This window comes from Spinacia oleracea, chromosome 1 (assembly GCF_020520425.1).
Source record: "Spinacia oleracea cultivar Varoflay chromosome 1, BTI_SOV_V1, whole genome shotgun sequence".
In the NCBI taxonomy this organism is placed as follows: Eukaryota; Viridiplantae; Streptophyta; class Magnoliopsida; order Caryophyllales; family Amaranthaceae; genus Spinacia; species Spinacia oleracea.
In genome coordinates, this window is record NC_079487.1 from 100,512,562 (window position 1) to 100,526,148 (window position 13,587).

A 13,587-nucleotide genomic window follows, 5' to 3' on the forward strand; every position below is an offset into this window, starting at 1 on the left:
CTTGGCATTCATGTAATTTTTAGCAGCCTCTTCAACATCCCTCACCTCTAAGACATCTCCCGTGCATATAAAGGAGAGAAAATCTTAAGTTATTGTCCTTGTTATTAATGTTGAGTTTCAGAAATCGACGGAGGCAATTAAGAGATAAGGTCTACAGCCTTTAGCATGGGAACTACATATAACAACAAATGCACTATGATTGATGAGGATGTTCCAAGCAGATTGTGCACAATGCACCATCCCATTCTTTTTCTTTTTCTTTTTCTAGACACCGCTCACCACCTATGTTCTCCATCAATATCTCAAACATGGATCTGCTTCTTTTCTTACCACCCATATCAATCAATGTAATTAATTGTATGAACAAAACGTACTAGTTGATGGATTAAGTGTTTGGGAATAGAATCTCTCAAGTTGTAAGTTGTACCTCAGCTCCTGAATTACTTATATATATAGAGGAAGGCTCTCGTGAGAACACTTCCTTACGGTGAGAACACTTTCTATAATGGCATTTTCGTAATTTTTATAAACAAATACCCTAATTTAATAAATCATTCACGCTATTTTTTTCCAGATTCCTCTCTCTCTCTCCTCAATTCCCTCTCTCTCTCCTCAATTCCTCACAACTTTCTCTCTCTTCTCTCTTCACCAGCGGGTGATTTTTGCCCCAAATTTTCCCGGCGATTATGCTCGTAGCTACCAACATCCGGCCATTTCCGCTGCCCTCTCCCCGCCGCTTCTTCTCTATCCGATGTCGTTGCTCGCCTCTCGCCTCCTCCACTGCTCGCCTTTCGCCGTCGCCGTTCGCAGCAATTCAATCGCCGCCGGTCGCATCAATTCAATCGCCGCTGATGCTCGCAACAATACAATCGCCTCTCGCCGCCGTCGAACCAGAATCGTACCAAAAATGGTGGTGGCGGTGGTTGTGTTTAGCGAATCAAATTGCGAATGAATGATGGTGATTCGCTGGTGTTCGAAATCGAAATCGATTTCAATCGTATGCGATTCTAAAATCAATTCGATCAGCAAATTCGGTAAGATTCAGAAATCGAAATTGATTTCAATCGATTTCGCTCGCCGCCGCTCATAGCCACCACCAACATCGGACGTATTTCCTCCTCGTTCCTCTGATCGACGCGAGCAATTCATATTTCTCGATTCAAAATCAATTTCAATCGGCAATTTCAATAGGTAATTTCAATCCAACAATTCTCATTTCTTCGATTTCTCAATTTGAAATCAATTTCAATCGCAAAAATTAAAACCGAGTTCAATTTGGTGGCTGTGAAATATATCTGTGGTTGTGGTGATGTGCTTGTGATTTCTGGTGGAGAGAGACTAAGAGGTGACGGTAGAGATGGACCGAATTAATCCAGGAGGACAGATTTTAAAGATTTTGGTTGATTTTAATTTTGTAATATCTTCTTAGATTTGTTTCAAATGTATTATTCCGAATTTTGATTTTAGTTATCAATTTTGTAATTTCAATAACTTATTTTAGTGATTTATGTGGTTAATTTACTTTTTCAATTCGCATTATAATTTGATTGAACCTCTTGATAATTAACTTATATCGCTTTTATTGTGCTAGTAAAGCATATAATAAATTTAGAACATGCTTGAATAAATTTAGAACATGCTTGAATAAATTTAGAACATGTTAGAATAAATTTAGAACATGAGCTTACAAATTTAGAACATGGTTGAACAAATATAGAACATGGTTGAACAAATTTAGAACATCGTTGAATAAATTTAGAACATGCTTTAATAAATTTAGAACATGAGCTTACAAATTTAGAACATGGTTGAATAATTTTAGAACATGAGCTTACAAATTTAGAACATGGTTAAATAAGTTTAGAACATGGTTGAATAAGTTTAGAACATGGTTGAATAAATTTAGAACATGAGTTTGAAAATTTAGAACATCGTTCAATAAATTTAGAACATGTTTGAATAAATATAGAACATGTTTGAATAAATTTAGAACATGCTTAAATAAATTTAGAACATGAGCTTACAAATTTAGAACATGGTTGAATAATTTTAGAGCATGAGCTTACAAATTTAGAATATGGTTGAATAATTTTAGAACATGCTTGAATTAATCTAAAACATGAGGTTAAAAATTTAGAACATGGTTGAATAATTTTAGAACATGTTTGAATTAATCTAGAACATGAGGTTAAAAATTTAGAACATGGTTGAATAAAATTAAAACATGCTTGAATAAATTTAGAACATGGCTGAACCAATTTAGAATATGGTTAAATAAGTTTAGAACATGGTTGAATAAATTTAGAACATGAGTTTAAAAATTTAGAACATTGTTGAACAAATATAGAACATAGAGAGTGTAAAAGTGTTCTCACCATAAGAAGTGTTCTTACATAAGGAGGTGTTCTCACCAGATCCCTATATATATATATATATATATAAACCAACTTCAACTCGGTGTTGAATTTAGTAATCTAGAGAGAGTAGTGTCACGTGCTGACTATTTTGCATATTCCCTTGGCCTAAGTCACGCACCGTGCGCCACTCTCCAAGCCTTTTGCTTAGACGAGTCAGGCTTCCCCAACAATGGCACAAATCCTAGTGCCTAAGTTTACCTCGTAGCACGACTCTTTTGTGCTAGAGATAGCAACGATTAGCTATGCACTCACCCTTGGTGCCTAGTTAGCAGATTACGACGCCCCTCGGTCGTGGAACAATGAACACACAAGCTTGTCCCTCACTTGTATGCCCACACACTCGATTGACACTCTAAGTGTCTTGGATTTCCTTACTACTTCCTAAGTGTAAAAGGAAGGTTGAGTTGGAAGAGAACACAAGTGTTTTTGGAATGCTTTCTTGTATTGAACTCTCAACTTGGATGTACAAATGAGCCTTGGTGCCTATTTATAGGCCACCATCGACTAAGTCTAGAATATTTACACTCTAAAATATTCTATACAATTCCTACAAGGAAATGCCTACAAGTTTCTAGAACGTTCCCACCTCCAAGGGAACTTCAACTTCCTATACAAGGAGGTACCTAAACCCTTCTAGATACTTACACAAATATACTCCGTACAAGATAGTTCTAGAATATACATATCTAGAACCTTCAAGCTCCACCCATGCTAGAATGCTCAAGAACACAGTAGAACATTCTAGAAGCTTCCGAGCCCATCCGCTACTGTACTGCTGCGTGCGGGCCTTTATGGGCCTGATCTAGAAAATCCGGCCCAACCATCATCTTCATTGGTCCAAAACTGGTGGGACCCCCAAGTTTCAGCCCAAACGGTATCCAAATTGCCCGTGCGATGGTGAGAGACAACCCGTGACAGTAGGGTCTTAATAATGTTTTACCAATTTTACTTTCCTAAACCTAGTACTCCATGTTCAAATACTGAGCATTTGTTTAGTAATTAGTAATTGGTAATTACTGCATGTTTAGGACACTACGGAGTTCCGTTTGCTTTGTGTCATTTACACCTCATGCTTACCTATGTAATAGGAAACACCATACGGAGTACTCCCTCCGAATCTAAATGTTATTCCCGTTTCCTTTTTTAGTGTCCCAAAATAATCTTCCCATTTCTTTTATTTCCTTTTTAATCTCTTCCTTGTAATTTTAACTTTGTAATTCTATTGGTTTATCAATAAAAAACCTTGTAATCTCATTGGTTGGTTTAAGTTTGGATGGATTAATGAGTTGACATTTTTATTCCTTAAATTCTATTGGTTCAACTATTTTGTTTTCTTGTGAAAATGGAATCAAAAAGCAACAATTCCCCATAAAACTACATTAATAATAGTTAATCTTATAATGTTTCTTTTTCCTTAATAACCGCGTAAAATGACAAACGGGAATAACATTTAGGTTCGGAGGGAGTAGTATGCAAGTGCCTATATCTTTCTTTTGTCTATTAAATCCGTGTTTGCAAGTATTTACAACAACTAACTAATACACTTGTTAAACTACATTGTGAACTATCTATGTTTCTTATTCTCAATTTTATACATCTACCAATTAATTACATCAAGGGATGATTATGGTTCCTGATTTGGAAATTATTTTTAACAATTAGTTACACAAAGGATCATAGATAGTTGTTAATAATCTCATACAGAGTACTTCCCTGCTACAAACTATCCAACTGAAACCAATCCGAGTAATGTTGTTAATAAGAAATTCATTATTGGTTCTGCGTATGAGCAAATTATTTTCAAACTAAAATAAATCACCACCGATAAAAAAAAGAAGAGGAATTTGCCCAAAAACAAAAGTTGAGGAAACTTACAAATTTAAATTCCCATGTAAGGAGGGTCAATAACCCTCAAAGTCGCTCAACAAAAATTATTTTCTACGCAGCTTCCTCACCAAAATATACCCATTTCCAGTCAATTCCACAGAGCCTAATACACTACTACTACACTAATGAACGATCAAAACAAAATTGAAGTGATGGTAATCTTAGCTATGAACTAACAATGTTTAAAATGTGCACCTTAAAAACATAAGACTCCGTCAGTCAGTCTACTTCTTGGCCTCTTCATACTCGGCTTCAGGGGTCTGGTCAGCGCCACCGGATGAGGAAGAACCACCACCTTGACCGCCAGACATATGTTCCCCGATCTTTGACACGGCTTTGTTTGCAGCATCAGTCTTTGCTTTGATCTCCTCAAGGTTGTCATTTTGCATGGCACTTCTCAAGTCGGAAACAGCATCTTCGATTTCCTTTGCAATTTCGGTTGGAATCTTCTCTCTGTATTCACCCAAACTCTTCTCAACGCTGTAGATGGTTGTGTCTGCTGTGTTCCTGGCATCGATAAGAGACTTCCTCTCTTGATCTTTCTGGGCATGTATTTCAGCTTCCTTCACCATCTTCTCAATCTCATGTTCTGATAACCCACCAGAGGATTTTATGGTAATATTCTGCTCTTTGTTGGTAGCCTTGTCCTTGGCAGAAACAGTTACAATACCATTTGCATCAATATCAAAGGTCACCTCAATTTGGGGAAGGCCTCGTGGAGCAGGTGGAATACCCTGGAGTTCAAACTCCCCTAGCATCTTGTTGTCACTTGCCATTTCACGTTCACCTTGTAATACCTTAATGCCGACCTGAGTTTGGTTGTCGGCTGCAGTTGAGAACACCTGAAATAGGGAAAAACATAACAGTAAAAATGTATTAGAGACAACCAGCAAGCACAAGACTACGTAAAGAGATAACCAGCAATAAGCTTCGGTGTCATCATAACTTATTTTCAGTAAGCTAAGATGCTTTGAGTATCTCAAAACATCTGTTTCTAGCCCATTAGCAGATAAGTGCCAATAATTGTCATAAATTACAGTAATTTATCCAAAAATATGCACATAGAGCTGTAATTTTTATAAAATGCTTAAAAGTATCACTTTTGAATTTTCATAAGCTTGGGCTAAAGCCTATTATGTTTACAACGATTAAACAACACACATACTGAAAGTCTGAAACTAGATAATTTAACACTACATTAAATCAGATAATAACAGCAGGACATTGATGAGCAGTTACGCTAATTAGTCGCTGATAGCTCCCAGATCCGCTTAGGGCAAGGAGGGATCAGTAATGAAATGTGGGTAGGTCTAGTTATGGCTTAAGTTCTCAAAGTCTGGCTTCCAAGCAAAGGGTGTTTTAATATTAAAAAATAGGTGGCCATTAACATTAAAGTTAAAAAAGAATTTGAAGTTAACAAACAAATATTCCACATCTGAAGAGAGACTGAGAAAAATAAATAAAATAGCATATTGGTTACCTGGCTCTTCTTCGTGGGGATGGTTGTGTTCCTGTTTATCAATCTGGTGAAAACACCACCAAGTGTTTCAATACCAAGAGAGAGGGGAGTAACATCCAAAAGAAGCAAATCCTTGACATCACCCCGCAATATACCACCCTGGATGGCAGCACCCATAGCAACAGCTTCATCGGGGTTAACTCCTTTGCTTGGAGATTTGCCAAAGATCTCCTGCACTATTTCCTGAACTTTTGGCACTCGGGTCATACCCCCCACAAGAAGAACCTCATCAACTTCATTAAGTGAAACACCAGCATCCTTCAAACAATTTTTACAAGGGGCTCGAGTTCTTTCAATCAAATTCCCTACAAGTGATTCAAACTTTGACCTTGAGAGTGTAATGTTCAAGTGCTTCGCTCCAGAAGAATCTGCACTGATAAAGGGAAGGCTGATGTCTGTCTGAGATGTAGATGAGAGCTCTATCTTCGCCTTCTCAGCAGCTTCACGAAGCCTTTGCAAGGCAAGACGATCACTACTCAAATCAATGCCTTCCGTTTTCTTAAATTCAGACACCAAAAACTCCAACAAAGTGTTGTCGAAGTCTTCTCCTCCCAAAAATGTGTCACCATTTGTTGCTTTAACCTGAGAGAGAACCTCGTGTTAGTATACACAATGAAGCATAGTAATGACAACAAGCTCACAACAACAACAACAAAAGTACCTCAAAAACACCATTGGATATCTCAAGGATAGAGACATCAAAGGTTCCACCACCAAGATCAAAAACTGCAATAAGACCCTCCTTGTTGGTCATCCCATAAGAAAGAGCAGCAGCAGTAGGTTCATTTATAATTCTCTGCACATCAAGTCCTGCAATCTTTCCAGCATCTTTAGTTGCTTGTCTCTGAGCATCATTGAAGTAAGCTGGAACAGTAACCACAGCCTTAGAAACTGTTTTCCCAAGATAAGCCTCAGCAGTTTCCTTCATCTTGGTCAAGACAAAGGCTCCAACCTGGCTTGGAGAATATTGTTGGCCGTTAGCTTCAACCCATGCATCTCCATTAGGAGCTTTCACAATCTTATACGGGACCATCTTCATTTCTTTCTGTGTTTGAGGATCACTGAAAACTCTCCCAATCAAACGTTTAGTCCCAAAGATTGTGTTGGTGGGGTTAGTAACTGCTTGACGCTTGGCAGGAGTACCCACAAGAAGCTCACCCTTTGGGTTGAATGCGACTACTGAAGGCGTAGTGCGAGCACCTTCAGCATTCTCAATCACTTTGGCACTCTACACAGCAATAAAAAAATGTTATCGGTCCGAAAACTGTAGAATGTTTTTTATTAATGAACAAGGTATACACTTGATCATCTACCTTTCCCTCCATGACAGAAACACAAGAGTTAGTGGTACCCAAGTCAATACCAATCACATCATTCCCAGCAGGTCTTGAACTGTATAGGAAAGACACATGTAAGAAGCCAGATCCATTACCACTATACAGAAGAGGAAATGAAATGGTAACAAATGTATCACCTGAAAGGTCTCACCAAGCTTGCCAATCTTTGTGCCATAAATGGACTAGACAACGATGGACTAGCATTTCCAGCCAACTGCAGAAACGAAATACAAAAATAAAATAAAAAATGCTTAACATCAATTGCAATGAGCACACAACAGGGCAGAAATTCAAATTTACAGGAAAAATATCAGCCAATAGAAACAATCAATGACAAAAATCAAAAATCACCAACCTAGAAGATAAATCAGAAGTGTAGAGATGACAAAACCCAACCAAAAAAGAACCCAAATGGAAAACCCCTTCAAACATGAAATTTTCACACTTTATGACAATATCAGACTATTGCAGACCCAAATAAATAATCCAACAACAACTTTTGACTTGGTAAGAACAAATTGTCAGCTTGAAACCATAAGCGGTACAATCTATCATCGATGTAAACATGGTATCGCAAATCATACTCAAGGATAATACAGTATTTCCATTAATATGATCGGAGTAGGCAAACACAAAAGTACCTTCAAAGGCCTAAAAACACAGACAACTTCAAAATCACCCTTCATTTTGGGTTAATACACTTCTCCCTATCATACAAAATTTGAAATTCTTATACGAAACATTATCCAATTAAAAGACGAAATTCACAAATTTAAATTAAGATTCATTTTGGGTTAAGAGTCATTTCAAGATAAAACCCTAAAAACACTTTAATTAAAATGATCGTCAACCAAAATCAAAATCAAACTTGAAGATAGTAAAATGAAGAAACAATTGACCATTTATGACTTTAAATAGATCAAGAAATGCACCATTTATACATCAACGAAACAAATAAACCAAAACCCTAGTTCAGATAGTATAGAGAGAAAGAGTACCGATTTAAAGGCAGGAAAAGAGCGGAACTGCTCAGGGCGGAGACAGCGGCGGAGTGCAGTGGCCATGGTAGGTAGATAGAAGAGTAGATCTGATAAGTAAGAGAAAGAAGACGGTGGAAGTTGCGGAGGGTTTTTCTCTCTCCTGGGTTGAATTTTCCTATACAAGCGAAAAAGGGCAAAATGAAAATGAGGAGAGGGTTTAGGGTTTAAGAGAAATGAAATAGTCGTTCTAGATATGCGACTATCTTGTATTCTTGTCCTCCAAGCTCCTCCAACAGTCCAACCTAAGTACTTGACATGGCCACCTCTACGCCACTTTTTTTTTTCTTAATTCTATTTTAAACTAGATTTTAGCCCGTGTGATACACAGATTCTATTAAATCGTTATATTTAAATAAAAATCATATGTATATACCAATTGTATATACTTCGTATTAGATAAGAATAGTTTTTTATTTTGCATTGAATTTCATTTTAGATATACTTTTTAATTATGAGAGTGTTTGTTTTTGAAAGAAATTGTATATGCGTAATAATAACAATTAATTAATAAAAATATCTACGGGAACTTAATTATTTATCTACGTGACACTCGACTTTTTTAATTCAAAATTAATTTTAAAATCTTATTTTTCATTGGCCGAAGCCATTAGATTTTCTACGTGGTGCTCTAATATTGGATTAATGTTTGATTTTAAATTGAATTTTATTTATTTTATTTAAGATTAGTGTTTGATTTTGGATGAATTTTATTTTAGATTTACTTTCTAATTATTAGAGTGTTTGATTTTAGATGGAGTTGTATATATTAGTAATTAATTAATTAAAACATTTACGTGACACCTAATTAATTATCTACGTGGAAATTGATTTTTTTAATTCAAAAATATAGTAGAAATCTTATTTTTCATTGGCCGAAACCATTAGTAATCCTACGTGGCGCTCTAATAATTCAGCAAATATGCCTATTGGATTGATGTTTAATTTTAAATTGAATTTTATTTATTTTATTTTATATTAGTGTTTGATTTTGGATTAATTTTATTTTAGATTTATTTTTACATTATCATAGAGTTTGATTTTAGATGGAGTTGTATATATTAATAATTAATTAATTAAAATATCTACGTGGCACCTAATTAATTATCTACGTGGCAATTGATTTTTTTAATTCAAAAATAAAATAGAAATCTTATTTTTCATTAGCCAAAACCATTAGTAATCCTATGTGGCGCTCTAATAATTCAGCAAATATGCCTCCTTTATATATATATATATATATATATATATATATATATATATATATATATATATATATATATATATATATATATATATATATATATATATATATATATATATATATATATTAGATTAATAATGAAAATAAGAAATGTTATGCTTGCCCATCAAAAAAAAGCAAAAAAATGTTATGCTTACAATAGGCAATCTTATTTAAAGGGTTATATCGAGATCTACGAATCAAAAGTTCTTGTGCGCACAAGGTGTACAATAAATTTATTGTACACCAAAATAACTTTTACCTATTTTTTTTTATCTTTAACCTAGTTTAGATTAACTTTTATATTAATAAAAAAAAAGTTGATAGACAAATATTTTAAAGGGTTAAATGATTAATGTTATACATTATAGTGATTTTGAAGAAATAAGTTTTACTAAAATGAAAAAAATTATCACTTAAAAAAAGATAACTTTTACCTATATAAGCTTAACTTCTAAGCATTTTGATTTTCGAGTTAACTTTTACTCCGGTGTACAATATTTATTATACACCCCTTGTAAATAAGAACTAGTGTGTGGCCCGGGCGATGCCCCGGTTGCTACATTGAATAACTAAAGTTTTAGATTTTTCTTGAACTCAATATATTTGACCAAAATACTTGTATTCTATAGAATGAAAAGTATCCGTTAAGTTCGTCAATTACACAGACACGCTAAGTCATTTATCATGGCAAATAAGTTTTCAATCATATCATCTTACAATTTGTATAATTTGTTTTATCGTGGAACTAAGTGCGTCAAATTAATAAACAATAAATTAGTTATATATGCAGCTATGTAAGGCAATCCTATAATTTATTCTTATGAGACTTATGACATCATGTTTCTTCATGGTTGTCATAATGGTTTAATTTTTTTCTTTTCAAAATAGTCCATAGAACTTTAAAAGTCACATAAAAATTTATTTATTTTAGAATTCATGTGAACACTTATGTATACATTAATGTGAATAGATAAACCACAATTGGTGGTTGGTTAAAATGGTAATGAGAATCATCATCCACACTTGAGGTCTGTTGTTCGAACCTCGTTGTATTGATTTTTGGTTGTCCATTACATAATACTTGGTGAATGGATGATGTGGCGTGAGGAGAGTACTACGTGACACATATACATTTTCCACAACGCCTTTTAATATATTAGTATAGATTCGTGTCTACGAATACATCATTCAACTAACATAACAAATAAAATATATATATATATATACTACGTATATATTTATATATATATATATTATATATATATTTTTACTTTATGAGATGCAAATAGGTTTATGCAAAACTTAAATTATTTTTACCAATTAAAATTGATTTTTATTGATCATTTCCTTTTTTAAAAAATCAGTTTATCCACATTGTTTTTAATTCATTTGAAAGTGTGTAATAGTATTTTTTTTTTTGAGAAAATTAATTCATTAATAAAGAATATTACGATTCTACAATAGACATATATATAGATCTAACAAATATATATCAAATTGAATAAGTAAAGGTTCCCTTCATCAAAACTACGGTCAATGAATAATATGCATTGTTTACGTCTTTTATACTACAACGCTATAACATGTAACCTTTTTAGAGAGATAGTCTAACAATTTGTTGTAGTTACGAGGATGATTTTCATTAAATTCATTTGAGTGTACTCGAAAAAATGATATATATTGCGATCTTGTATAAAACTTTATCAACGAACCAATTCTACATAAAGCTATTACGGGGGAACAACAAACAAACGTACTAAAACCAACTCCACCATAGGGGGACAAATCTTTATAGATGAACCACTCATTTATGATGATTTATTAAATTTAAGAGACATTAGCTGAATTAGACAAAAAGAAAATATCGAAAATAGCTAAGTTAAATGAAAAATTAGACTACAACCCTGTTTGGTAAAACTAGCGGTAACGGGTAGCATTTAGCAGTTGAGTAGCGGGTAACGGTTAATAATAGCGAGTAACAGTTAACTGTCAAAGTAACGGATAACTAGTATGAGTGTTTGGTAAAATTAACAGATGAGATTGTAAAATACAATAAAAGTTATACTCCATCCGTTCTTGAACTGTTCTTTTTTTATTATTCCCTTTTAAATCTTTCCTTATTTGTCCAACATTTATCACGATTATACCTTTCTAAATGTCTAAATGATTCACTTGTTTACTCCCAAATAAATTTTTATTCCCAATAAACCCCTTAATTATTTTTCTTTCTTACCCACATGAGTTAAATTCAATTGAGATTCATGTGACTAACATTCAAGAATGGAGTGCGTATATATTTTTTAAAAACTTTATTATAATTTTATCAAACTCTAACAGCTACTTCAAAATGCTACTACTATTTTTAACATAAGCACTACCTAAACCACTACTTCACTAAACACTTTCAAATTTTACAAAATACTTCCTCCGTCTTTTAATACTCGCAACGTTTGTTAGTTTCACGCATGCCGATGCACAACTTTGATCATTTATATCTTAAATTTCTCTTTATGCAAAAATTATAAAACGGTTTTTTCATGAAATGCCCCTGAGGTTTGCAATAATGCACCAAATACCCCTGCGCGTTTCAAAATTCATAGAATACCCCTATTGTTTCTGAACTGTTCATCAAATACCCCTATTATGACTTTCCGTTAGTCCTCCGTTAAGTCATGTTTATAATTCACCAAATACACCTATTTATAAACTTTTTGCATAATACACATCTATTTATAAAGTTTTTTGCACCAAATACCCAAACAGCTTATACCATTAATAAATGAATTTGAAGCCCAAAATTGAAGATCAATACATCTGAAAATTGAAGAACAAAACCCATAATATTTTTTTTGGTAAATAAGGCAAATTTTATTACCAAAATGGTAGAAACCAGTTAAGAACAAACCCAAATAACAAGGAAACAAACAGCAAGGGGAGCACAACCGCATCCCTAACTAAAACACAAAAAAACATTAATTACAAGCCACTCGGACTGCAAAACAACCAGCAGAACCAGGGCAGCAAAGAACAAACAAGCATAAACACAACATCAGCAGCTGGGAAGCAAACCAGTAAGCAAGCAAACCACAGCCTTAACTGGACATCCTGCACACAAGGACTGCACAGCAGCAGCAAAACCAAAACCAGGTGTTCAAAACCAGCCTTAACTGGACACCCTGCACACAAGAACTTCACAACAACAGCACAACCAAAACCAGGTCAAACACCTGATACAAAGACCATAGTATTGCACAGCAGCATCAAGCAGAAAGGGAGAGCTTGCAGAGAACCTGCAGAAACCAGAACCTGCAGAATGACTACAACACATACACATCCTTCACCACATACACAGCAGGAGCAACCATGAAACATACACAGCCTTCAAACACAAAAACCCATAATATTGAAGAAGAGAACATTAAATTTTGAGAGTTTAATTCCTAAAATCGAAAAATCTAAACTACAAATTCGAATTCCAATGTCTACAATCTCTCTCTAATCTACCGAAATTCTGCTGTTTTTCGCCCCTTGCTGCTGCCGCTGCTATTCTATGCTCACGAAGAACTCAGCTCCAAAATCTAAAATAGGAAAAGCAACGAAAATCAAAATCTGAAAAACAAATGTTGCTCCAAAATCTACTCTAATTTCACATGCTCCCTCGATTTAGTTATGTATTCTCTCTTAATTGTTGCGCTACCCTCTATGTTCTCTACTCTATCTATTTTTGTTCTCCGTCCTTCATCATCGGCTTAAACCTCCCCTTCTTCATCAAACTTCAATTCGCGATTTCAATTCACTAGAAAATTTGGGTTCGATTATTTGAGGATTTGAGTTAGCAATTGATGTTTGATGAAGATGGTTTGAAGAAGGAAAAATTGTGGTTGGGTTCACCATTTTGATACCCAGGAAAAAGAGATGTGAGATTGAGAGGAGAGAGGAGGGTGAGGGGAGAAGAGAAACGATGAAGAAGAAGAAGAGGGGCGAGTATTTAAGAAGGGCCAGAAACAACAGAGGAGATGAGAGGAGAGAGAAGAAATAAGATTTTTTTTTTAAAGTTAAAATGTAGAATATTGGGTGAATAAGGGCATAAACGTAAATTAACGTTAACGGAGTACTAACGGCCGTTAAATCCAAGGGCATTTGG

The 13,587-nt window shown here is 34.4% G+C and overlaps 1 protein-coding gene across 1 annotated transcript; it reads right to left on the reverse strand.

Moving 5' to 3' along the window:
- Positions 1 to 4,244: 4,244 nt before the first annotated feature.
- On the reverse strand, positions 4,245 to 8,413 carry LOC110799072 (heat shock 70 kDa protein, mitochondrial). The gene is made up of 6 exons (XM_056837587.1): positions 8,159 to 8,413; positions 7,298 to 7,374; positions 7,137 to 7,215; positions 6,485 to 7,051; positions 5,785 to 6,405; positions 4,245 to 5,146 (listed from the first exon to the last, which is right to left on the reverse strand). The coding sequence occupies exons 1-6, from the start codon at positions 8,222 to 8,224 to the stop codon at positions 4,529 to 4,531; spliced, it is 2,028 nt and encodes a 675-aa protein (XP_056693565.1). The 5' UTR covers positions 8,225 to 8,413; the 3' UTR covers positions 4,245 to 4,528.
- Between the last annotated feature and the right edge of the window lie 5,174 nt (positions 8,414 to 13,587).